Raw genomic sequence first — 24,883 nt, 5'->3', positions numbered from 1 at the left:
TTTCAAGAGATGTACTTATTTCGTGAATGGGAAGCGTGGTTGGGCTTAGTCCGGCTGAGAGAGGGACCAATTTCCATCTGCTAAATGGTGAAACCAGCAGGAACCATGCCCCATCAAGTACGGCTAAATTAGTAAACAATAAAAGCCTGAAAGCCAATAAGAATGAAGTCAAAGGCGGTGCCATATAAATGGATAATGTTTCAGTGACGTGGAAGCCACACAAGCCCATACGGATAATAACCTTAAGACCAAAAAGAAAAAAGTTCAAACCTAAACGATGTAGTTTCGCTATAAAACTTGACAACCCCCTTTCTCTTCTCTTTCTTTTTCTTTCCTTCCAAACTAAACAAAGAACATTGTACTTCAATTTCTCGTACGATTTTTTTATTCTTTATTCTCAGCCGTCGGATAAGGAAATATAAGAAGCAAAAAAAAAAAAAGTTTATACAAATAAATGTCTTTCTCTTGGTAATTTCCCCTTTTTATTTATTTATTTAAAGTGTTTCCACTTGGACTTCCTCCTTACTTCCCTTTTCAACGCCATGAAAGCAGGTCTTTCTTTCTTCTTTCTTCTTCTTCTTAATATTGTGTTTTTTATAAGTAATGTTAAAAGCGTTTAGAAGCTAAATTTCTTTCCTTCTATTTCTGTTCATTTATGCCATTAATAAATTTGTTTCAGGATTTCTTTCCTTTTCTCTTATCTCTTGTTTTTTTTTTAACTTTGATTTATCAGTTGGATTAGTATTACTTACTCGTTCTTCTCTCAACTTTTATCTTTATATTGTTTCTTTTAAGTTTTGCCTGTGTTATGCCTATGGGAAATCGTGTGGTTTTGGCTTGAAGATTAAAATTAGCTTTTACTATTTTGGGAAAAAACAAAAAAAACCCAGTTCTTTAGCATATTCATCAGTAAGAAACTAAGAATCCATTCACTGATAATGTATGTTCTCTTCTTCTTTCTTTTTTTTTCTAACATGTGGAGAAGGTGTATGGATTCCAGCTGTAATACGACAATTGCTGGTCAACGTTAGGTTTTTACTATAATCTGCATGAAGAATTAAGAGGGCTAATTGTTGACTAGCTTTAGCTGTGGTCTATTTAAAACAGATACCGCCAATTTCTACTGATTTTTCTTTTTCTTTTTCCTTCTAATTTTTTGTTTAATATGGGAATTGTTGAAAAAGTCGGATTTTTCCTTTTGTAGGGAACAAATTGGAGTTAATTAACAAATTATTAGAATTAAAGAATTACTTTATATTTCAAGGTTGTCGCTTTATGGAAACGATTGATACTCTACCTCTATTTTGCATATGGCTAAATTAGCTACAAACATGATGCTTTCCTCTGAGTGCTTCACTTGTTAGGACAAGAATGTGTGATTTGTCTTTAAGTTAGTTTATATGGAAGTGTAAATTAACAACCTAATTTGTCTCATTTTGTATTTATTCGATGCTAGAGATGTGACCAAGATAACAGAAGATCTTTAAAAAGTAACAAGTTTATTTCTAGATTTTAGCTTTCTTTAAATGGTTTTTAAGTTATTTTGAAACTGTTGTAATTTGTTTTCAATATTTTAGGGTAAGTTTTGTCTTTTTGTTGGATCATGTGAGTGTTGTTTACAATGTTGCGGAGCATTGAGTCCGGTTCGATTATTTTTCTCATTGTAGTCCATTCATGATAATATGCAGCCTGAAATCTATTTAGATTTATGCTCCATGGGCTCATAAATGATGTTCCTACATATTCCCGATAGCTAGTTATAGTTTCCCATTTTTCTCCCCCTCCTTGTTAGTTGTGTCATTGGTAGATAATTTCTTGTGATCTCTCATCTCTGATATACTTGTTTACTTGGTTTTGGATTCACAGGTGCTTCATAAAAGTCATTGACGATCAAATTTTATTTTAAAATTGCTGAAATTAAGAAGTTTGCCAAAGTGGTTATGGGAACAGAAGAAGAGAGCTCACCTGCCAAGCATTCTAAACCTACTGCTTCAGCTCAGGTATATCATTCTTGCCTTATCTCCACCCAAAGAAAAGAACAAATAATGTGCCCATATCATTCATGTTCTCTCATCACTAGCAAGCGGTTGAGCTTTACTGATTTTTCTATTTTTTACTTATAGGAGATGCCTACGACACCTGCATATCCTGATTGGTCAAGCCAGATGCAGGTTTGTATAGTACATAAGTCTTATGGTTTGTCTTATTTTTCAACTGTTGATCACATTGATAAAAGTGTCTTTGTCCTGTAAATAATTGTTAGAGCTTACAACTCATCTTCTTGTTTAGGCTTATTATGGTGCCGGAGCTACTCCACCTCCCTTTTTTGCCTCAACTGTTGCTTCAACAACTCCGCATCCATATATATGGGGAGGCCAGGTGATTCCTCTTTTAAAATCACTATTGCCTAATCATTTGTTTCTTTCAATGTTTGATTCAAGTAAGGTTCTTACTTTTCTTTTCTGTTGATTGTCTTTCAGCATCCTTTAATGCCTCCATACGGCACCCCAGTTCCGTATCCAGTTATATATCCTCCAGGGGGAGTATATGCACATCCTAATATGGCCATCGTAATATTAGATTTCTTTCTTTCTTTATGTGTTTTCCTCTTGCAGTATATTCCCAGTTGTTCATAAAATAAATTCCCTTTCCTCATGGCAATTTTTTCTATAGGCTCCAAGTTCTGCACCAAATAATGCTGACCATGAAGAGAAGAGTGCTGATGACAAGGATCGAGGTGCCACCAAAAAATCCAAGGGAACTTCAGGAAGCAAGGTTGAAGAGAGTGGAAAGGCAGCTTCCGGATCTGGAAAAGATGGCGGCTCTCAAAGGTGTACTAGACTTTTGATGTTCCAATCTTTCCTCAAACAATTTTCACATTCACTCTCAACACGGATTTTGATTAAAGAATTTTCTTTGATTTTTTTGTACATGCCTTTCCTAATTTCAATCGCTTTCTTAACAGTGGTGAAAGTGGCAGTGAGGGTACAGCAGATGGAAGCGATGAGAATAATCAACAAGTATGTGCGTAATTGTCATTTTTTAGTTGTCATCAAGGGCACGGATGATTTACTGGCTAGCATGTTAATATGATGAATTGTTCTTTCTAATAATTATGTGCCCTTCTTTTTCTCTTTAGGAACCTGCTGCTGCGAAAAAGGGAAGCTTTGGACAGATGCTTGCAGATGGTATATTAAGTTTCCTTATCTAATTTTGGCTTTTATTGTTGGATAAATCAATCAAAGAAGCTTCAGCTTATTTTGAAAAAAAGAAAAAAAGTTTCTCTTTATGTTTTCTAAGTGTACTTATGATACTAAACATGGGTTTGATTTTATATTCTAATTACAAATCACTCTTTGTACCAGCCAATATGCAGAGTAATACTGCTGTGGCTTTGGTTCCTGGGAAACCCGTAGTCCCTATTCCTGGAACTAACTTGAATATTGGGATTGACATATGGAGTGGTGCCCCTGCTGCCACAGGAGCTGCAAAAATGCGACCCAACGCGTCTGGTGCTGTAGCTGCAGCTGCTTCTGGAGTTGTAATGCATGACCAGTGGATTCAAGTATGAGCCTTGTTGATTTTTGTTTCCTATTTTGCTTGTTCATTCATTAATCATTACTATTTGCTCCATTTGCAATCCAATATTCTGCTCTTGAGTTGTTAAAAACCTGCCTCATTCCTTGTAGTGTAACTTTATTTGCTCCACTATTGTGTCCTTTTAAGTAGCTAGAGCATTTTGGATGCGACTTACCTCTTCAGTTTCATGTTTTGAACTAAATTGGAGCTGTTGGTTTGTGCAGGATGAGCGTGAGTTGAAAAGACAGAAAAGGAAGCAGTCTAACAGGGAATCTGCCAGGAGATCAAGATTACGAAAGCAGGTAGACTGTTTTATATTTGTTCCTCTACCTATGATTTAGGATTATAAGTATTTTTTTAGCTATGTTTCGAATCTTAAAGACCTGGTGCGCTTGTATTTGGTGTTTCCCTAGGCGGAGTGTGAAGAGCTACAAGCAAGGGTGGAAAACTTGGCGAACGAAAACTGCACCCTTAGAGGGGAACTACAGAAGCTTTCTGATGAATGTGAGAAGCTTTCATCAGAAAATAGTTCAATTAAGGTATATAAATAGCTGCACCCTTTACTTCAGATCTTGTCGTTTTCCTCCTGCTTGAACCTTGCTGATCATTAAACACTAGTACTACTATCATCCGTCCAATGTGTTGCAATCAGTTCTTCCTTGTGCATATATTTTTGAATATGTTATTTACAAATATGATTTGTTTCTCGTATATCAGGAGGAATTGATGCGGATTTGTGGACCGGATGCTCTTACTAAGCTTGAACAAGAGAACCCCTCTTCAGTTGTCGAGGGTAATAGTTAGTAGGAAATCTACAGAGATAACTTGGTGCAGGCAGTGCAGTATTCCGTCTAGTAATATTCTTTTTTTAGCGTTGGCCAATAACCTAATAGGACATTTGTTTTCTTACTAATCTAAACCCTTAAGACTCTTTAACGTTGTAACCGAAACAACTCTCAACCAGGTCAGATTGTGGTATTGATGTAATTGATTGGACAGTCATTCAGATTTTGATCCAAGTTTATATTTAATATATAAAATGAAACAACATGATTAGAGATTACTTGGTGTATGATTACAACCCTCTAAAAATCGAAATTGTATGAAATTTTCCTTGTGAAAAAGGTAGAATCAAACAAAAAGAGCTTGGTCTGCCTTGTTGGTGAATGTACGGAAACTGGATATTTTGTTTGGTAAAGCGAGGGATCTGGTACTACTCAAAACTGTCTTGTTGGTGAATGTACGGAGACTGGATATTTGACAACTTATAAATCTAGCTTGTGGAACTTTTTTTTAATTCCATTTCCAGTAACTTATTAATCCGTGACAACAATTTATAATTTGATTTTTTTTTCTTTTAAATTTACGAACATGGCACCTTATCAAATACATTTAAATAAAATTAAAATCAATTGAATTTTGGATATATGTTTGGTAATATTCAAATGCGGTGGTGTTGTCTATTCAAACTTTATCGATCCTCTGCAATACAATGTTCTCACTCTCTCTTTCTCTCTCTAGTTGGACCTTAACAACTTTGTAATCCAGCGGGAAGAGTTGTCTTAAGCTCCTGCCACCTGTTGCATGGCCCTGCACGTGTCCATCCATAACACTACGTATCTAACCCCGATCACCCACTTTCTTCTATATACACTAAGCCAACTCTTTCCATCTTCCCACCCAGCAATCAGAACATCAGTGTCTAGATTCTCATCTCTATCCTCTTTAAACAATGCTGAGGTTGAAGGGAACCTTGGTTTCCCCATTTTCCTTTTTCGCAGTTTTCAGCATTATTCTTGCTTCCCCCACCTTCCTGAGTGTCGAATCTTATTCGCATCGCCATGCTTCCACCGTGGGTCAGTTGGTTCTTAAGCACGACAGGAAGCTCTTAACTCAGACAAAACATGGAGAAATCTCAGCTGCTATAGTCACTGATGGAACAAAAGGGCCATACCATCTTCAATTCATCACCCTGGAGCCTAACTCCGTGTTTCTTCCAGTTCTGCTACATGCAAACATGGTTTTTTTCGTCCATACAGGTACTTGCATGTTTTAATGAATTTATGGTGTAAGCTTCTCGGTTTTGAGCTGAAAATTTTGGTATAGGGAGTGGGACTTTGAGTTGGACTGATGATGATGATATGAGGGATGTGAACCTTCGGAAAGGAGATGTATATAGGTTGCCTGAAGGATCGGCTTTCTATGTACAAAGCAGCTTAGAGGCTGAAAGAGAGAAGCTTAGGATTTATGCTATCTTCACTAACGCAGAAGATGACATATATGTATGACCTTCTTACCTATCTCTTTTATCCATTTGTTTTCCCTTTCTTGTCGGCTTATAATGGTAGGACTTTTTGGTCTGTGAATTTAAGAAAATCCAGGAGCCATCCATTGGGGCATACTCAAGCATTACTGATGTCGTTCTCGGCTTTGATACCAGAGTACTCCAAGCAGCTTTTAAGGTATGATTTTAAGTGGTAGAATGTCTTAGTTTTTTTCCTGCATAATTCTATTAATATGTGTATACATTGGAAACTTGTGTCTCAAGGTACCCGAAGATGTGATAGAAATAATGAGAGCAAGCAAGCCACCTGCTATAATTCATGCAGTGCAAAAGGAGGGGAAGATGTTAGTGGAATGGCAAGCTCAACTCTTGAAAGCCTTTCTAGGGGGCAATAGGGATGGCTTCTTCCATTCTATCAATGGCAAGAAGACGAAGAAGAAAATGAGAGCATACAATGTTTTAGAAGCAGATCCAGATTTCGAGAACTGTAACGGGTGGAGCCTAACAGTGGACAGGAAAGACTTACATATATTGAAACATTCCAACATTGGACTTTTCATGGTGAACTTGACAAAGGTTGGTTTTTACTACAAGTTCTCTTAAATAGTAGCATTCGGCGGAGTTAAAGAAGATCCATTATAATGGTGTGATTTTTTCTCTCTGAAGGGTTCAATGATGGCGCCACATTGGAATCCAAGAGCTTCCGAGATAGCAATAGTGTTGCAGGGTCAGGGGATGGTTCGGGTGGTTTGTTCAAGCAATGCCAAGGAATGTGAGTGCAGGGACATGAGGTATAGAGTGAAGGAAGGCGATATATTTGCGGTGCCAAGGTTTCATCCAATGGCTCAGATGTCATTCAACAATGATTCTTTTGTTTTCATGGGGTTTAGCACATTAACAACAAAGCGAAACCATCCTCAATTTCTAGTGGGGAAGAAGTCTGCGCTAAGGATCATGGATAAACAGATATTGGCTTTGTCTTTCAATGTCTCCAACGCAACAATCGATCAGCTTCTTAAACCGCAGAGAGAATCGGTGATATTAGATTGTACATCGTGTGCGGAGGAAGAGGAAAGATTGATGATGGAGGAAATTGAAAGGGAAAGGAAGGAAGAGGAAGAAGCCAGGAGGAAAGAGGAGGAAGAGGAGGCCAGAAAGAGAAGAGAGGAGGAAGAAGCTAAGAGGAAAGCGGAAGAAGAGGCCCAAAAGAGAAGGGAAGAAGAAGAGGAAGCCAGAAGGAGAGAGGAAGAGGAAGAAGCTAAGAGAAGAGAAAAAAAGGAGGCCAGAAGGAGAGAGGAAGAGGAAGAAGCTAAGAGAAGGAGAGAGGAAGAGGAAGCTAAGAGGAGGAGAGAGGAAGAGGAAGAAGCTAAGAGAAGAGAAGAAAAGGAGGCCAGAAGGAGAGAGGAGGAGGAAGAAGAGGCCAGGAGGAGAGAGGAGGAAGAAGAAGCTAGTACGGAAGAGGAAGAGGAGGCCAGAAGGAGAGAGGAAGAGGATGCTCGAAGGAGAGAAGAGGAAGAGGGAGCTACAAGAAGGGAGACAAAGAAGAGAAGAGAAGAAGAAGCAAGGAGAGAGCAAGAGGAAGCTTGGAAACAGGAAGAAGAAAGGCAAAGGAGAGCAGAAGAAGCCGCAGCAAAGGGTTGGAGGGAGAGGGAGAAACAAAGAGGACAACCAGAGGAAAAAGAAACGGAAGGAGGTGGCGATGAGGGCCGTGACCGCAGAAGGGCTGCAAAGAAAGTGTGGTTGATTTAGTCTTAATCCATTCGCAGATGGTTTTGCAGTAGTGAATAAGATCTGCCCTACTATGCTATCAAGTCTAGGTAATTAGATTCCATGTTTAGCGTCTGTGAAAAGCTTTCTAAATCTATGGTTTTTTTGGGTCTTGATCTTAAATAAGCTCTTTGGCTTTCTTTCACCATTTCCCTCCGCCCCTTCTTTCACCTGCTCTAAGAAAAATGATATCAACAAGGAAGATAAAATCCATGAAAGTTGTTAAAGGAGGAACGACGGAATTACTTATTGAACAAAAATCAAGGATCAAAACTTCTCGTGAATCACAAGTGCATAAAGAAAGGCCAATATGAATGTTTCTTTCACTAGGTTTCACGTATTGGAAGAGCCAGCAATATACGACACAACAACAGTGATGTCGTCAAGCTTGCCACCATAGTAACGAAACCCAGCATCTTGAGCTGCTTTGGCAAACGGTGTCTGTCGGTTCTTATCCACTGCTCGTTCACGAGCCAATGTTGCTATCTGCTTAGCCATCAATTGGGGATTGAAGCCAGCTCTTAAACCATGAACAACAGCAGCAGTAATCTCATTATTATACAAGTTATCAAACAACCCATCTGTTCCAGCGATAATCACATCACCTGACAGAACAGGAATTTTGAAAACCTGGCCACATTATTCCAACAATGATAGATTAGGGACTGTGAATAGGTAAAATAGCTTCATATCTTCTATGGAAGACAACATACCAAAATCATCATCCCATCAAACATAAGTAGAAAAAGAAAGGAAAATAGAAAATTGATATCTGCCTTCACAAGATATAAGCAATTATTATGAATATAATAACTCTTAACACCCACAGTGAAACCATTTAAGAATGCAGCTACATGAGGTCCAACAATTAAAACTTAAACAATCTTTACTTTTAGTTAAAGTTAACCATTTAGCGATAAAAGATCCTAAAAACCGAGGAAAGCAAGCCACGAGTTCCTATCCTATTCAAAGTTATCTTAAGGTCAAAAAGGAGGGAAATAAAAAAGAACACTGCTATCAATCCCTTGTATCAAAATGGAATATCATAAAACATCAACTAACCTGACCAGAGCTTGGTAGATCACCACCGTCACCACTCTCCAATTGATATGTAAAATTGAAACCGTGTTGCTGGACTGGGGAATGGTAGACGGTGCAGCCATCCCTAACCACAATGAAACCGCTGTCCCCCAGATTTATTGCATGTATCCCCTGTTGAGAGTAGTAAACTACATGATATCATATGGGATATAATTTGACCGCTAAAATCTTATCGACCTTTTTAGATTCGGGAAACTGAGCAATCCAATGAGCTCTAAAAATCAAGCTAGATCAATTCTTTACGGCCATTAAAAACAAGTCATATTCCAGTATACAGACAAGGAATGAGATTATAGCAGTCGATCCACCTAAAACACGGATTGAGATACGGAAACTGATGAATATAAATAAGAAAAGACAGATATTTCAATAGGTTCATGTGTTCATGCAGTCAAATGCTCTTGCTAAGTTCACAAAATAACTAATAATGTGGCTAGGACTTCAGTTCTCAGGAATAGAGAAACTCTGCAACATACAACTTTACCAAGAGTAAAATTTAAAAGCTTAACTACTTTTCCTGAAGAAATAAAGTCTGATATTTTAAGAAAATGAATTTTCTTCTTTCTTTGTTTGGATGTGGGCATAATAAGCTAAAAAACTTGCGGAACAAGTTAGGTAGAGCTCACCACACCTATTAAATCATAAAAACCAATAGCAAGTTAATCATGAAGAACAATGAAAAAGAATCTAAGAAAGCTTTTCTGTTTCCTTGTAAGTATCATATCCTAGTGGACTCATCAATAAATGTCAATGAAAATTCATCTAAAGATTGTCTCTGCTCATCTTTATTAACATAAAAGAAAACAAACCTCCTCTGTAAGGGCAATGATGCAGGCAGTTGAGGATCCTTGTGATTTTGTGCTTGAATGGGCTTTCTCTAATACTCTGGCTGGGTCAATGGAACCCTTTGGTTCATCTTGAATTGCTGCCACTGAATTACACATAAGTTCACGGGCAAATTCACCAGCATCAACGCCAACTTCCACCCAGCCACCAACACCATCAGCTACCCCTATGGCTTCGTCATTGGCACAAATGAAGTGAGCATCCTCTCCTCCTGTTTCTTCCTTAGCAGGATGTGGGAGATAACAAGACCCTGAAACTAGTCTAAAGCTTTTCTTGTTTGGAATAGCTCTGAAATCAACACCAAAGAACAAAACGGTGGAAAATAAGTACATGTGTAGATATCGTCTTAAAATGCTTGAGAATAGCTAATATCAGAAAAGTATAAAGATTATTGTATTTGTAGATTACTACTTAAATATAATTTGTAAAATTAAAAAAAGAAGTTAAAAGAAGGGACAAATGGTAACATATAAAATAAATTGAAGATAAGAGGACATTCTTTACAGGTAAACTTGCAGCCCGTTCATCCTTAGAACTCCCATCAAATGACAAATCATGAGCTGCCCTAGAAGAGGTACAAGACAAAGATGATGTGTCGATATTTTTCATCCTTGGACCAAAAGGAAGATTATATCCGGTATTTCTCTACACTGCGTCACAAAAATTGTACCCACAAACAAGACGATTGTTGCGCTGTTCTTGCTTTCTCAAAATCAGGCTAGCTTTTGGCAACTGCTTTGACTTCGATCAGCAAAATAAACCCCACTAGGTTTCAAGAAGTCCAAGCCATTCCCACAACTTGCTACCAACTCATCCATATAAACATCTCCGAAAACAGCCTTGGAACTAGACACAGCCATTGTTTTTGCCCTAAGACAAAACAGGTTTCGAATACACCTATTATCAGATAGAGATTTACCAGAGTAAGAGAAAGACTGAATCAACCCTGAATTCACAGACAAAAATTTGAGCTGTCTAAGCAATGAATTTGCTGAGTCGGACAACGGAACTTGTTTTCCTGTAAGAGACCTTTGAAAACCAGTAAATACAACAGGTTTTAGCTTAGAAAACACAACTGCTGGCATCTTTAACCCTTATATCAAGTTCCCTTAATTCAACCACCGTTTGAGAGAATACCAGACCTTGTATTGCAAACAAAAGGCTATACGTTGACACGCGTGTAACCACCTACCAGCAATTTCCTCTAAGGAAGCATATTTGTCTCAATACCTGAAATAGCAGACAAAATAGAGGTATATTATATTATATGTATTATGTACATTAAGGTTTGGGCTTTAGGAGCGTAGCAAAGATGCATAAGCTCACAAAATTCAACAACAAAAAGGAAAGAATGGGAAGAGTTGAAATCACTTAAGCTACTCACATGGCTCAAGAATTATTCAAATTGCATTTAGATCAAAAAATAATAATAATATATTAACTGGATTTTAACAAAAATAATAATATTACTCATGAAAAATGGTTTTGGATACATTGTTTTTTATTCTTTTCTTAGCAACTTTTGAGCATTAGAAGAAACGAGTAACCAAAACATAGCTTAAGTGTATAAATGCCTTTTTAAAGTTAAATATTTCTGGCATACAATAAAAAGAAAACATATGAATTCTGCATACATCAATGACAAAAACACATGGATAATTTCAAATTTTTAATCATCAAAAAAGAAGAAAAAAAAAACGTTGGTAATTTAAAGAATCTAAATGCTGAGAAATATAATTCACAAAAACTAGAACTCTCAACAACTACCTACAAACTACAGACAATAGCCAAATAAAATGCAGAACTTGATAATGAAAGAAAAAAAAAGAACCTGTTGAAGCGGCTTAATCTGGTATTATTCGACACCTGAATGTTAGAGACAAAAAGGAAAGAAAGCAAAGAGAAAGAAAGAAGAAAGAAGCTCCGAAGAAAGACCTAAACGAGAATCGACGATCTCCGCAGCTTCTTCGCTGCCTCTCCCTCTCCCTCTCTCCCTCTCCCTTCGGCTGTGCGGATGCTGCGGATGTTTCACTTTTTCAGGGCAAGCGCTGTATTGAGGATAAACACGTGATACATTCTTGGACACGTACCCAACCCAACCCTCTATTCTTAGGACTTAAATGTATTTATTTCAAGTTCTTCCACCTAGATTTAATAGAAAAAAAATAGATTTAATAGAAAATATTAATACCATAATTAAATTATGGTTCATAAGTTATAAGAAATGATTAATTTTATATAGAAAAAATATATGAAAGTTGTGAGTAACTATGTTCTATACTTGCATGCTTAATTTTTTGTGTAAGTTTTCAACTCTTCAAGTGCAGTTGTTAATAAGTGAGTTTTAGTTTTGCTCAGTTTATTAATTTTTAGATTAAATTGTATTAATTTCTAACCTACTTATAATGTAATAGTTTGATTTTGTATTATAATTAACTTTTAACTATCTATTTTTAATACTTTAATATTTATAATTACTTCAACTTATATTTATATTTTGATGGTATTTTATTTATTATAGAAAAATTGGAACCCACAACAAGAGTGAGATATGAGGTGACGGTCAGTGGGAGGTTGGTGACTGACTATTTTTATAATATAGATTAAGCAAAGGTGGGGCGTGGACGGGTGGGTGCAATAAACAAATGGAGGGTTAGCGAAGCGGGGAGTTGAAGAGCGACGAGGTCCGTTCTTTTTTTAGGTTTGGGGTACAGCAAGGTTGTGGTGGTGGAGTCGCCTCATCCAAAAGTTTTGTCTCTACCTAGATATAAGTTTTAGCTATTGGATATCAAAATTTCTTTCTAAAAAAAATCAATTAAATGATACTAATAAAAAGGGCTACATCAATCAATTAATCAGTTGAGTAATGCTAAAAGCTTCTTCTTTTTTTTTTTTTTTTTTGCGTAATGCTAAAGGCTATAAGAAATGGTAAAAAAAATGCTCCAAAATCAATGGAGCCCATTAATGGATTATTTGGCCCAAATAGGAAAGAAAAGGGAAAACACCCAGTTAAACATCTTATTCGTTGTCTATATGGTCCTGAAGCCCAATAAACCAGTACGGTTTACAAAAGTCGAACTATTCTTGGAATTACATTACTTGAGTTCAACAAATAACCAAACAAATCCATTATTTTCACATAACTTGGGCAATAGTCTACGTACTAGCAAACATAAAAATAAAATGGCATAAATGGTACGAAAGGGAAAACCCAGCACAAATTTACAGATCAACAGAGTGGAAGATCAGGAGGTGGAGGTGGCAAATTCTGCATTTTGCCTTTCCCATTCTTCACTAGAAAAGCCATTGACAGTCCACATGTTGTGTGCACTTCCAGATGGCAATGCATGAACCTCATTCCTGAATTATTCATTACAGTTAATAAAGTAATCAAGGTGACAAAATAAAAACAAAACTGAATGAAAAATTTTATGGTTTTTAGCTATGAAATTCACCTGGATTATCAGCTCTGAATCGAATGACTGCCCATCTGCCTTCTGGCACACCCACTGTGTTCCTATAGGGAGGAAGGATCGTACAAGTTAAGAAGTGCAGTGGTGGAGTTATAGTTGCCAAGACCAGTGCCCAACAAGTAGAAGCTAAAGCCATGAAGGTGTATGGGATGCTTCTCAGTTCCTACTGTGCCAGTGTCTTGAAATATGACTTGAACTGCCCAACCATGTTCCAAGATACTAACTTGAGTCCCTATTGCGGATTGTGTATCGACACTAATGTTATTGGGAGCCCCATTTACAAAATCATACATCTTTTCTGGTTTATCAGGGAAATCCGTACTATAATATCCTTGTAAATTATTGTAATAAGCATTCAGAAGAGACACCATTGGTCTTCGAAAAGTTACATTGTTGACTGAAGCCGCAAAGATTCCCCCATCAGGCCCCTGGCATCTATCAGAGTCAGGTGAGTCGCAGCTGAACACGTTGAGTCCAATTGTCGATTGCCAAAGGAACATCAACAGGGGACCATTGGTGGTTTGGGTATAGCCTTTTGACTTGGTCCAAGAATGCTTGAACCGATGCAGTGTCATTTACATTAGGTATGATTGGTTCAAGAGGTGTCATCGACGTTTCACACGTGACTTCTGAGCTAATTTGTCTACTTTCACTGTGGGTGATGCATAACGGAGAATCCCACAAGAAGTTTTCATCAAGAAGGGGACGTTTTTGGCTGGCATGTAAGGGGCCATTGCCATGTTTTTGCCAATGGACAGGTCTGCTTTGATCAAGACGTTGTATGTCTGGCCTGGAGTCAGCATTAGGAACGTGGTTTTGAAGGGTTTTGTGTATTCTCCATCAGTTTCCACAACAGTCATAGTATGGTTAGCCACCATGAAAAAGTGCTCCATGTTAAGGGCTGCATTGATGATTCTGAGAAGATAGTTCTTCCCTTTTGAAACATTAATGGTGTATACATCTGCACAATATTAAATGAAAAGAACCCCCCACAGACCAACCATCAGTAGTTTTAACAGTAATGGAAATTAAGATATACTTGTTTGTTCAGTGCATTTAAAAGACCATATATACCATCTCTAGAACAGTTATGGAGGGGACCAGGAAGACCATTCAAAGTGTAGGCATCTGACCCTGGGGGACCTCCTCCTGATTCTTTCACATGTCTTTCCAAGCCCTGGACGTCTCGAAGCCAGTACTCTCCTGTCCAAACAACACCGCTTGGTTAAAATCATGTCGAGTTTCTGATACATGCAGATGAATCCTTGCGGATCAAGGTAGCTTGGTGAATACGAAATGGATTACCTAGTATAATGACATGCTCTTCAACGGGAGGCTGAAATGGATAACCTACTCCTTGCTTGGGGTAGATAATGAGGGGACCATGAACCGTTGCTCTTAGCCATGATATGTAAGCATGCCAGAAGAGTGTGCCCCGTTGGTTCAACAATGTAAACCTGTATTTGAAATTCTGGCCTGCTTGGATCGGACACTGAGTTATGTAGGCAGGGCCATCAAACCAGCATGTTAGCCTTCGGCGGACCCCATGCCTTTAATAAGAAACCGAACCAACATATGTCACTCCTATGCTTACTAGCAATATGGTGAGCTAAACAGCTAGAGGAGGAAAAAGAATGAAGTAAATTTACTGATCAACTTTCTTACAAGTGAATTGAAATGTTGTATGGAGTAAGATTAGAGACCTTGACGACCACAGTGTCGTCTTCCCAAGCATAAATAGTAGGTCCAGGATACATACCATTGACAGTGAGTATAGTTGATGTTTTGCACAGTTTTGTAATAGAGGCTGTTTGAACCTGTTAATTCACTGAGAGGTTTATTTCAACTTCAAAGACAACTCACAACTCATATGCAAAGCTGAAAATTGAAGATTATGAGTTATACTTTACAGAAAAAAAAAATTGTCTAGATCAAGTTCAGCAATTTTATTTTTAATCCTCAACATTACTTATTCTAGGTAGTGACATTACAAGGAAAATAGTTATATCAAGATTTTTTTTTTTTAAATTTGAAAAGCAGAATAAATAATGATAATGAGGGCCCAGCTTAATTGATAAGTCGACAACCAGACATTAATGCTCTAGCAACAGCGAAAAGAGGGATGGATGCATCAATGCCTCGTTATTATCCGCACAGGATTGCATTAAGCATCACCTTGAAGTCATAATATCTTGTAACACTCGCTTTATGCCATGCTTCAAGAACACCTCCAATAATGGAGAAGAAAAGAAGAAACAAGAAAAACCTGCAACAACTATTTTCCAACTTATTTCTTGGCATTCCCATACACCCAGAAAAGAAATCAAGGGGACCAATTTATACCAACAACAAATTGGTCCTTGAAAATCCATGTTTGGAGCAGTTGAGAAAAAAACTAGTCCTAACATTCTTGATAGTAGGAAACAAGTTTCTTCTTCAATGGTTTGGTAGACTGTCATTGTATTGAGCATGTAAGAGAGATTATGGTTCCAGGGGCTTCTGAGATGAGTCATCAATTGTTTCTTAGTATTTGTATTCTTGAAAACCTAATCAAATGTTAAAAACAGGACACATGATTATGACGAAGTATTCATCTCCAAATGGAATTCGTAAATGCAGAGAAATATGGTGGTTGCTGACTGTATCTACCTTGTATTGCTATATCATGTCTTCTAATTTGGAGCAGTATATGAAATTGGGGTTCACAGTTACATCTCCAACCATTCGAAATTATTGATGCTGTGGCAGCTAAAAATCCAGGAACAACCAGACAAGTCAGATTTTTATTGTTAAGGGGAAATCAACTCATTTAATGTTTTATTAACCATTTGTTGCTTATTATATTGCTTCTACTTAACTACTACCACTAAAATTAAATAAGTAAAATTCAAGTAAAAGTTAAGAGGGTAGATTTTTATTTTGCCTGAAATTGAAAAACAAAGAGAAGCAAGATTTGGTCAATGGAAGCAAAGGGAGCATAATGTCTTTAATCTATTAACCATATACACATTTATATACAGAATTTTGCAATGTTATGTGGATAATCTAGCTCTAAAGCAACTTAACATAAAAGACATTAAATTTATGCCTTTTAAGAGTTTTTCAATATAAATTTTATATTTGGTTAATTGTTTTAGTTTAAAGATAATGACGTTTAAGAGAGCTTAGAAGGTATATACACCCAAAAAGCCGGCATGCAATTTTCTCCTTCATCATCACATTCATTGACTTGGGTGCTCAAGTGTCTGCATTAATATTGTAGCTAGCCATGATATGGGTTGGAGGACCCTCCACAATGTAAGACGTTTTCCCTCTTTTGCAGACCTCAAATCATTTCAACAACTCCTCCATCCTCCATGACTTTTTTTTTTGTTGAAGAACATCCTCTAAGACATTATTAACTAGTTTGGAAATGATTAGAGCTTAACAATCTTTACATGAATAAAATTTAACTAAAATGAACCAATCTCTTACTGCAACTGTATATATATTTTGAAGTTTCAACCCAATATTTAAGCTTGCTTATGTTTTCTCAGCCCACTTATTATTGACACCACCCCAAATTAAACAATTCGACTTATTTTCCATATTTCATGCTTATGATATGATAATAAACAAAAGGGTTTTGCTTAACTCCCCGAGTTCTCGTTTGCTTTCATGATCTGGTTTACCTCATGGAAAACTACAGCTCATTCACTTCTCAATTCTTTTTTTTAGAAAATGGGAAAGAATAGCTTAAGTGATCATCTTATAGTTCCCAGGCTTTGATAAAATATAAGATAAACAATGTCGAAATGTCTCCACTTCACCCAAATCATTTTTTTAGAGATGTTACTCTTTCAGCAAGCTTTATACATTAGGTATCCTAATAAATTTGGTTCTAGTATTTAACCTTTTACACAGACGGGCATTTTCGCCTTTGTTGTGTACAAGGCAGCAGAACAATAAAAAAAAAGACCTCAACTGCCTCTTTTGATGGCTTGATGCTAACCCCTGCACTGGCAATTCTTATTTGTCCCATGTTATGAGCTCCTTCCAATGTCCTTGCTGGTGAAATCTCCACCCCCAAATGAAGTTGCTGCTGCAACAACATCAAGTTCATCTCCAATGGAGGTAATTAGAGCTGACAGGCCACCATTGGGGCTGCCACCAGCAGCCATTCCCAATCCAAGAAAATCCAGAGTTGCTTGCCTAGGACCAAACACAGGAGTTCCCATCATCAATTCCTTTAATCCTGAACTTCCATCACGAGGAAGCCCAGGGCCAAGCCCTGCTACAACAGAGGTATTCTCAGGCTCAACTTCTCTCTGACCCCATTGTAAATTATCTTGCTGTGCAGATAATGAAGATAATGAAGCTATACCAAAACCATGAAGCAAGGATGCATTAGTTGCGGTTGCTCCCATCTGAGCAGCTTTCTGCAGCAGTGCTGTGGCAGACATAGCAGGTTGTGGTGGTGGAGCGTACTGCCTGTGCTCTTGCCCTGCAGTCCCAAATATTGATGACCCATGGTTTGTTGAGAGGCATAGAGAAATTGGTTCAATGGATGGAGATGGAGCAAGGTCAGTAAGACAATCTGGTTGACCTACAGATTGAAATAAGTCGATGAAAACCGGAGGATGCTGAGGTTTTAAGCTCGCAGATGTAGTTGAGGATGCAAATAAGCTAGCAAATACACTGCAGCTGCTGCCATTGCTACCTAAGCTGGCGCTACTACTACAACTTCCATTTAAACCTGTTGGTGCCGCAGCTGGAGCTGGAGCCAGAGATTCTTCCATGATAGGACTGGGATTTTCAGGCAACTCTATAACATATCCAAGATAGAGGGCAAATACAACATTAGAGGACCTGACTTAAAAAGTCTAAATACAAAGTAGCATGGAAAGTTAAAAGACTTATCTTTGTGAAAAAGAACTTTAAAGCAAAAAGCAAGAATCGATCATGATTTCCATTCAGTAAATCCACTTCTCTTTTCTTTCAGCTTTTGAAACATTTTAGTCTTTTATCAAGATTGAATTTCAAAGTTCAAGAAATGACCTTATTTTCCTTCCCTCTCAAATCTCACTCTCACCACCAGTCCAGCTACTAATACCACCATATAACAACAAACACCAGAAACAGACAAATAACGACTAAGGTCCAACGATTCATCCGAAGACAATAATAACAACAAAAAACGTTGTCTTTGCTTAATTAAAACAAAACCAGAATGCAGAAAACTTACTTACCAGAACTTTGAATTGGCAAAGCTGAAGAAGATATCACACTACTTAACTGAGGCACAGCTGGAGCTGGAGCTGGAACTTTCCCTGATTCTGGTGCAGAAACCGATATCGGTGTAGCTGCAGATGGTGGTGAAGAATCCGTAGTCTGAGGTTTCGGGTTGGATTCTTTGGTGGCAGTTTGATTCTGATTCTGAGGCTGCGGTTGTGTTTGAGCTTTAGCCCTCTCCTCTGCCAACACATCACAGAAAGCCCTGTGGGTGATAAAACTATCCCTCCTGGGGAAAACAACAACAACAATATTAACAATATCCAATTGTTTTTCAATACAAAATGAAGCTTTAGATTGTTTCAAAAAAAACCTGGAAAACACAGTTCCACAATCACATTTGTACTCCCGAGTACCGCAAATCTTGGAGTGAGCTTTCCAATCCGATTGAACAGCATATTTTTTGGAACACTTATCGCATTTCCACTTTTTTTCACCATGTTTTCTACAGAAATGTTTCTTAATTCCCGTAAGATCGCCCAAAGCTCTTGATGGATGGTGATGGACACAAGTGATCTCAGGACAAACATAAACTCTCTTTTTCACTTCCTTACTTGATCTCTGCTTCAGCTTCCATGGTAAATTATGACCTCGTCTATGAAGCTGAAGATTCTGGTCCCTTTGAAATCCTTTGTTGCAAATTTCACAAACGAATCGATTCGTCGCTAGAAGAGTACTCGGAGATAAAGCAATCACCTCTGCATCCGGATCTGTAGCAACCTAAAAAAACAAAATTAAAGGAAAACAAAAAACATAATAAAGTCCGGTTGTTTATTGATTATCATTAGATAGTTAATTTAAGGTATACCTGGCATTCCAGGGAGGTTACGTTTCTTCTTGGCGGTGGATTTGGGAAGTGGGTTTTGGTTACCGGAGGACGTGACGCTAGCTTCACCGGAAGCGGTGGATGAATTATCTAAGTCGACCGGCATTACTTCAATATATTATTTTTAGCATACAAAGTTGGTTTTTTTTTTCCTTCTTCTTCTTCTTATTGTTCCTAGGGCTTTGTGTTTTGCTCTTTAAGCCACCTACTAGCTCTCTGCTGAAACTCTCTGACAAAAGTTCACATTACTCAAAGTAACTCAATGATTAAACCCAACTCTTTCAGAATCAGTTCTAAAGCTTTTTAAAGTTTTAAAGTTCGATTCAAACCCCTCAGAAACGAACCAATAACAACTAAAAACCCAGAAAGCAAATCCAATCAATAACCCCTGGTGCTGAATGATCCAACGGTCAAAGCTGAATCAAAGAACATATCAATCTCAATGAAACAGAGAAACGGGATGGATTATAAAAAATGGATAAGTTTCATATAAGGCGGCTTCAAAAGAAATACAGGAAGAAAAGGAAAAAAAAAACTTAGAGAGACTTCATGCGAAAGATTCTACAGAAAAAGGAGGAGAAATAATTTATAAAGAAAGAAAAGAGATCTTGGCTCTTGCTAGTTTACTTTTCAAAAGCAAAACATACATAAAATAAATAGAAAATTATTGTTGAATAAGCTTTCATCAGTGTTAATCTGATATAATAAATTTGCTCAAGAACAAATACGAAGAGTTAGGGGATTTTTTTTATGTAACCCTTTTACTTGTGGGTTTTGGGAAAGTTGTCGGGAGATGATGTTTCCTCGTGTAGTGCAGTCAAGCAGGTTAAATTTGCTAAAAAAAAATCTTCTTTTTTTAAAAAATATTTGGGTGAATAAATCTATTTCTAGCATATTTATTGGAATAAGCTGATTTTAGAGGGAGACGTGTTTTCACCTTTACTCTTTGATTTGGTTTAGGTTTTTTAAGGTTTTTGTTAGAGGTATTTATGGTCTAGGGTTAGAAATATGGGAAGATCGATTTAATTGTGTTAGTACTTGAGGTAGACATTGTGGAAGCTTAAAAGTATATTTCAGCTAATGTTGATGTGATAGCATTAGGATGCTTATACATTTCTACTATCGTGTCAGGATGGAACCATTACCTTAGAAGCCCGCCACATTGCAACTCAAGCTCCAAGTTCAAGGTGCTTATACGATCACGGGTTGTAACATAACAAATGCTCCTAGTTGACGGATGTTAATTTGGGGTCACGGTTTGGAGTAAAACTTAGTAATCCACTTGATAGTGATTATGCGGTTATGAGTTCAAGTTCCATCTCGCAGGAAGAGGATGGTTTGTAAACCTAATACAAAAGTTTGAGATGATAATTGTAGGGAAAAACTTAGGGACTTTTCAGTACAATCAAGTTTGTTAAACTAAGTTTTATTTGATAAAAGATTTTAATATAACAAATTAAAAGTATTTTTGAATATAAGCTAAAATTAACAAAATAATTTTTAAATTTGAAGTCTAAAAGATAAAACTTTGAAACAAATTTAAAATCAAGTGCAAATGATTTTAACCAAGTCAAAATGATTTCAATGAAGTTAAAATCATTTTAAATGATTTTTAAACAAGTCAAATTTGCTCTAGGACAAACGGTATCTATACCTTATGGACATGTATCGATAATTTTGGAAATATCGATACCCTTAGAAAAATTGAGACCAAAAAGGTATTTTGTTTTCAAAAACACTAAAAATTATCGATACCATATTTATGATATCGATACTTTTTTCAAAATAATCGATACCTTTCTTAAAAACAATACTAAAATAGTATTATGTTTATCATAAACCCTATGAAGAAGTATTTATCTGGTATCGATACCTATTTCAGGAAGTATCGACAAAATATTTTTTAAGTATCAATTATTTCATTCCAACGGTCACTGAATTAGCATTTATGACAAAAAATATCAATACCCTTTTTGGAGGTACCGATACTTGCAGTTGAAGGTGAAATACATGCTCTAGTTTTACGTCCCCAACGGTCATATTAACTTCACCAACAACCTCAACGGTTGGAAATCTATTAGGGAGTATAAATACCATCTTTCAAAGTCCTACAACATCCAAGAAAGCACTTTCAAGCAAAAATCATCAATCAAATAACCTTAGAGCTTAAATTTTCATATTCTTCTTACATACACTTGTGAGCTTTATCTCTATTCTTTTACTCAAGTGTATCTTATTGTATTTGTGCTTCAATTTGCAAACAATTTTATCTTGTAAGGATTGTTTCTTTGTTAGCTCATTTGTATCTCTTTGAGAAGGTATGAAACTTAAGATTTGGGGTAGAAATCTTAAGGAGTTGTAAGGTTAAACCTTCTCCTCAAAGGTTGAACAAGTTAGTGAATTTGGGAAAATCATAAGTGGTGGAAAGCTAAGGTAGTGGAGTAGGCAATTATGGCTGAACCACTCTAAACTCTTTGTGTTCATTGTTTCATTCTTGCCTTTCCTTTCACCAAATTTAAAGGCCAATTCACCCTTTCTTGGAATTTTTAGTTTGCTTCATTGAGCTAACAATTTGTATCAGAGCTAGAACTCTTGAAACGATTTTACCACGAAGAGAGAAGATCCTCAAGGTATTCAAAATAGAAGCTACAACTCAAGAAATTTCCTTCATGGCATCGGAGTAAAATTTCACTATATTGGGAGACGAGAATTTTGCCATGAGGCCTCCACTATTCAATGGAACTAACTACTCATATTGGAGAATAAGAATGAAGTTATTCATCTAAGCCAATGACTATGAAGTTTGGAGGATCGTTACTAATGGGCTATCCATTCCAATAAAGAGGGTCGAAGATGTTATTATCCCAAAGGATGAGAGTGAATGGGATGAAAATGATATCAATAAGGTGCAATTAAATGTGAAGGCTATGCACACTCTATTTTGTGCTCTTGGCCCAAATGAATACAATAGTCACCTTGTGTGACAATGCAAAAGAAATATGAGACAAACTTGAAGTCACCCATGAAGGGACAAGTAGAGTTAAGGAGTCCAAGATTAGTTTTCTTACCCTTGATTATGAATTTTTTAAGGCAAAAATAGAAGAAGGTATCAAGGATATGTCCGATCACTTCACTCATATCATCAATGGTCTCAAAGCTCTTGGGAAGACATATCCCAACAATGAGATGGTAAAGAATATTTTGAATAGTCTCCCAACATCTTGGGAACCTAAAGTGATGGCAATAGAAGACTCAAAGGATCTCAACTCACTCTCCCTTGATGAGCTCATTGGTTTCTTATTGACGTATGAAATGAAGATCAACTACAAAGCAAAGGAAATCAAAGAAGTTCCAAGGAAAGTAAGAGTTGCATTCAAACCAACAACTTGTCAGAATGATGAAGACTCTAGTAAGAATGGTGATGATGAAGAGATGAAAATGTTTGCAAAAAGATTCAAGATGTTCATGAGGTCCAATAAAGGAAGACAATTTCAAAAAAAAAAGAATCAAGAATGAATCTATTAAAGAGAAGGACCCTATCATATGCTATGAATGCAAAAAGTCGGGACACATCAAGTTTGAGTGTCCTTAATGGAAGAAAAGAGGGTCAAGCAAACAAAAGCTTAAGGCTCATGTTGCTACTTGGAGTGATGAGGATTCATCGGACAATGAATATCAAGAAGTAGTCAATCTTTACCTTATGGACATCAATGATATTAAGGAAACTTCTAATTCATCTACTTTAAATGATTATTCTTTTGATGAATTGCAAGATGCCTATGATGAATTGGGTTTAGAATTTGAAGTCATGATGTCAAAACACAAGAAAAATGTTTCAAAATTAAGAAATGAAAATGACTTACTTTCTAAAACCAATCATGACCTTGAAGAGATAGTAAATAAAGTGCAAGAAATTTTAATCACTTTGGAAAGAAAAATTTAGATTTGCATAATTTACTTTCAAAAGCTCATGAGGATTATCAAAAGCAACTTGAGTTGCTTAAGAGTGAAAAAGCTTACTCTAACAAAATTTTAGAAAAAGGAGAAAATTCAAAACAAAACTTTGTTAAAAATAGCTTTAATTTCTATAAACATAGAGGTCCCCAAAATTTTTACAAGAGAAAAATCATTAAAAGTGTACGTGCCCCTAAAGGACTCATAACTTTTCAATATAGGAGCTTGATTTCAAAATGGATACCCAAAGGGACTAAAATTATAGGAACTAATGCTTATGGACCCAAAAGAATTTGGGTACCAAAAATCAAATCTTAATTCTATGTTTGCAGGAAAAGGAGCATTGCATTGAGGTGGGTTATTCAAAGAAAAACTTATGGTACCTCAATAGTGGATGCTTAAGACACATGACTAGTGTCAAGATTCACTTTATCGATTTGAAGCCAAAAAGTGGAAGAGAAGTTACATTAGGTGACAACTCTACAAAACAAATTGAAGGAATAGGCTTTATTGGTAAAAACTCTTCTATCATTATTGAAAATGTCTTGTATATCAACGGTCTTAAGCATAATATTCTAAGTACTAGTCAATTATGTGATAAAGGTTTCAATGTCATATTTGAGTCTAAATGTTGTAAAGTTATTGACATTGCTTCTAATAAGATTATGCTTGTAGAACATAGAATAGAATATATATATATATGGTGCATTTAGATTCTTATTGCTAAAAAATAAGATTATCTTTGTTATGGCATAGAAAACTAGGACATGCTAGCATGATTATATTGTATAAATTAGTTAAAAATGACTTAGTAAGAGGATTACCTAAAATTGACTATGATGTGAATAATGTTTGTGATACATGTATTAAAGGTAAACATAAAAGGGTTTCTTTTAAACCTATTAATGATGTATCAATTAGTAGAGTTCTTCAACAAATTCACATAGACTTGTTTGGTCCAATTAGGACATCTAGCTTGGATGGAAAACAATATATTTTTGTGCTTGTTGATGACTATTCTAAATTTACTTGGGTTCTTTTCTTAAGTACTAAAGATGAAGCTTTAGAAAAATTCATCACATTTTTAAAAATGAACCAAAATGAAAAAGGTTACTATATCACTAGTATTAGAAGTGACCATGGAACTAAATTTCAAAATCTTGGTTTTGAAAATTTTTGCAACTCAAATGGAATTAGTCATAATTTTTTTTGCACCTAGAACCCCTCAACAAAATGGAGTTGTTGAGAGGAAAAAAAACTTTAGAGGAAATGGCTAAAACCATGCTTTGTGAAAATAATTTACCAAAATATTTTTGAGTAGAAGCAATAAACACCGCTTGCTATGTGGTTAATAAAGTGATGATTAGATCTATTTTAAAGAAAACTCCATATAAACTTTTTAAAAACAAAAAGCCTAACATTAGCTATTTTCATCCATTTGGATGTAAATGTTTTGTTTTAAACAATGGGAAAGATAATCTTGGTAAATTTGATGCAAAAAGTGATGAAGGAATTTTTCTTGGTTATTCTTTAAATTCTAAAGCTTATCGAGTCTTTAACAAAAGAACTTTAGTAGTAGAAGAGTCTACACATGTTATTTTTTATGATTCTAATCCTCCTTCTAGAAGGGATTTTTGTGTTGATGATGATGATGCATAATTTTTCAATAAAGAGGATCAATCATCAAATGGAAAAATTCAAGAACAAATACAAGATGCACTTGAAGAAATTTCTACTAAGGAAAGGGAAGTCACTTATCCAAGAGAGTTCAACTATGTGAAG

General features: G+C 36.3%; 4 protein-coding genes and 1 pseudogene across 10 annotated transcripts; 2 read left to right on the top strand and 3 right to left on the bottom strand.

Annotated features, from left to right (window-relative positions):
* Nucleotides 1-279: 279 nt before the first annotated feature.
* Nucleotides 280-4,642, top strand: LOC107896423 (G-box-binding factor 1). Of its 2 annotated transcripts, none has more exons than XM_016821592.2 (12): nt 280-552; nt 1,867-2,000; nt 2,124-2,171; nt 2,290-2,379; nt 2,481-2,570; nt 2,674-2,831; nt 2,966-3,020; nt 3,140-3,188; nt 3,366-3,565; nt 3,804-3,881; nt 3,993-4,118; nt 4,297-4,642. In XM_016821592.2, exons 2-12 carry the CDS (start codon nt 1,941-1,943, stop codon nt 4,381-4,383), a joined length of 1,041 nt encoding a protein of 346 aa, XP_016677081.1. In that variant the 5' UTR covers nt 280-552; nt 1,867-1,940; the 3' UTR covers nt 4,384-4,642. The 2 variants fall into 2 exon arrangements, with proteins under 2 accessions (XP_016677081.1, XP_040937704.1); XM_041081770.1 differs by lacking the exon at nt 280-552 and adding an exon at nt 653-909.
* A 326-nt stretch (nt 4,643-4,968) lies between these two features.
* On the top strand, nt 4,969-7,775 carry LOC107896407 (vicilin-like seed storage protein At2g18540). Of its 2 annotated transcripts, none has more exons than XM_016821585.2 (5): nt 4,969-5,618; nt 5,686-5,861; nt 5,961-6,041; nt 6,128-6,439; nt 6,530-7,775. In XM_016821585.2, exons 1-5 carry the CDS (start codon nt 5,312-5,314, stop codon nt 7,610-7,612), a joined length of 1,959 nt encoding a protein of 652 aa, XP_016677074.1. In that variant the 5' UTR covers nt 4,969-5,311; the 3' UTR covers nt 7,613-7,775. The 2 variants fall into 2 exon arrangements, with proteins under 2 accessions (XP_016677074.1, XP_016677066.1); XM_016821577.2 differs by having other exon boundaries at nt 5,952-6,041.
* A 77-nt stretch (nt 7,776-7,852) lies between these two features.
* On the bottom strand, nt 7,853-11,698 carry LOC107896433 (probable protein phosphatase 2C 55). 4 transcript variants are annotated; one of them, XM_016821615.2, is made up of 7 exons: nt 11,513-11,672; nt 11,409-11,426; nt 10,720-10,807; nt 10,082-10,474; nt 9,541-9,865; nt 8,693-8,842; nt 7,853-8,260 (listed from the first exon to the last, which is right to left on the bottom strand). In XM_016821615.2, exons 4-7 carry the CDS (start codon nt 10,132-10,134, stop codon nt 7,964-7,966), a joined length of 825 nt encoding a protein of 274 aa, XP_016677104.1. In that variant the 5' UTR covers nt 10,135-10,474; nt 10,720-10,807; nt 11,409-11,426; nt 11,513-11,672; the 3' UTR covers nt 7,853-7,963. The 4 variants fall into 4 exon arrangements, with proteins under 4 accessions (XP_016677104.1, XP_016677114.1, XP_016677090.1 ...); XM_016821625.2 differs by having other exon boundaries at nt 10,082-10,447; XM_016821601.2 differs by having other exon boundaries at nt 10,770-10,807; nt 11,409-11,698.
* An 809-nt stretch (nt 11,699-12,507) lies between these two features.
* On the bottom strand, nt 12,508-15,357 carry LOC107905350 (laccase-6-like; annotated as a pseudogene).
* Nucleotides 15,358-16,854: 1,497 nt separating this feature from the next.
* Nucleotides 16,855-19,933, bottom strand: LOC107896394 (zinc finger protein GAI-ASSOCIATED FACTOR 1). 2 transcript variants are annotated; one of them, XM_016821565.2, is made up of 5 exons: nt 19,130-19,933; nt 18,635-19,031; nt 18,279-18,550; nt 17,414-17,854; nt 16,855-17,320 (listed from the first exon to the last, which is right to left on the bottom strand). In XM_016821565.2, the coding sequence occupies exons 1-5, from the start codon at nt 19,251-19,253 to the stop codon at nt 17,073-17,075; spliced, it is 1,482 nt and encodes a 493-aa protein (XP_016677054.1). In that variant the 5' UTR covers nt 19,254-19,933; the 3' UTR covers nt 16,855-17,072. The 2 variants fall into 2 exon arrangements, with proteins under 2 accessions (XP_016677054.1, XP_016677049.1); XM_016821560.2 differs by having other exon boundaries at nt 16,855-17,854; nt 19,130-19,932.
* Nucleotides 19,934-24,883: the final 4,950 nt, after the last annotated feature.

The sequence above is a fragment of the Gossypium hirsutum genome, chromosome A11 (genome assembly GCF_007990345.1).
Source record: "Gossypium hirsutum isolate 1008001.06 chromosome A11, Gossypium_hirsutum_v2.1, whole genome shotgun sequence".
NCBI classification, from domain to species: domain Eukaryota; kingdom Viridiplantae; phylum Streptophyta; class Magnoliopsida; order Malvales; family Malvaceae; genus Gossypium; species Gossypium hirsutum.
This window is presented reverse-complemented; position numbering and strand designations above follow the sequence as displayed.

What these genes read in the sequence shown, in the direction of transcription:
- LOC107896423 (XM_016821592.2), top strand. Translation starts at nt 1,941, where the DNA reads ATGGGAACAGAAGAAGAGAGCTCACCTGCCAAGCATTCTAAACCTACT. An exon ending in AAAGATGGCGGCTCTCAAAG is followed by an intron (nt 2,832 to 2,965) that starts GTGTACTAGACT and finishes CTTTCTTAACAG; the next exon opens with TGGTGAAAGTGGCAGTGAGG. An exon ending in GCGATGAGAATAATCAACAA is followed by an intron (nt 3,021 to 3,139) that starts GTATGTGCGTAA and finishes TTTTCTCTTTAG; the next exon opens with GAACCTGCTGCTGCGAAAAA.
- LOC107896407 (XM_016821577.2), top strand. Translation starts at nt 5,312, where the DNA reads ATGCTGAGGTTGAAGGGAACCTTGGTTTCCCCATTTTCCTTTTTCGCA. An exon ending in ACGCAGAAGATGACATATAT is followed by an intron (nt 5,862 to 5,951) that starts GTATGACCTTCT and finishes TGTGAATTTAAG; the next exon opens with AAAATCCAGGAGCCATCCAT. An exon ending in TACTCCAAGCAGCTTTTAAG is followed by an intron (nt 6,042 to 6,127) that starts GTATGATTTTAA and finishes TTGTGTCTCAAG; the next exon opens with GTACCCGAAGATGTGATAGA.
- LOC107896433 (XM_016821601.2), bottom strand. Translation starts at nt 10,134, where the DNA reads ATGATTTGTCATTTGATGGGAGTTCTAAGGATGAACGGGCTGCAAGTT. An exon ending in TCATTGCCCTTACAGAGGAG is followed by an intron (nt 8,843 to 9,540) that starts GTTTGTTTTCTT and finishes TACTCTCAACAG; the next exon opens with GGGATACATGCAATAAATCT. An exon ending in ATCTACCAAGCTCTGGTCAG is followed by an intron (nt 8,261 to 8,692) that starts GTTAGTTGATGT and finishes TAATGTGGCCAG; the next exon opens with GTTTTCAAAATTCCTGTTCT.
- LOC107896394 (XM_016821560.2), bottom strand. Translation starts at nt 19,253, where the DNA reads ATGCCGGTCGACTTAGATAATTCATCCACCGCTTCCGGTGAAGCTAGC. An exon ending in TAACCTCCCTGGAATGCCAG is followed by an intron (nt 19,032 to 19,129) that starts GTATACCTTAAA and finishes AGGTTGCTACAG; the next exon opens with ATCCGGATGCAGAGGTGATT. An exon ending in TGTGGAACTGTGTTTTCCAG is followed by an intron (nt 18,551 to 18,634) that starts GTTTTTTTTGAA and finishes TGTTTTCCCCAG; the next exon opens with GAGGGATAGTTTTATCACCC.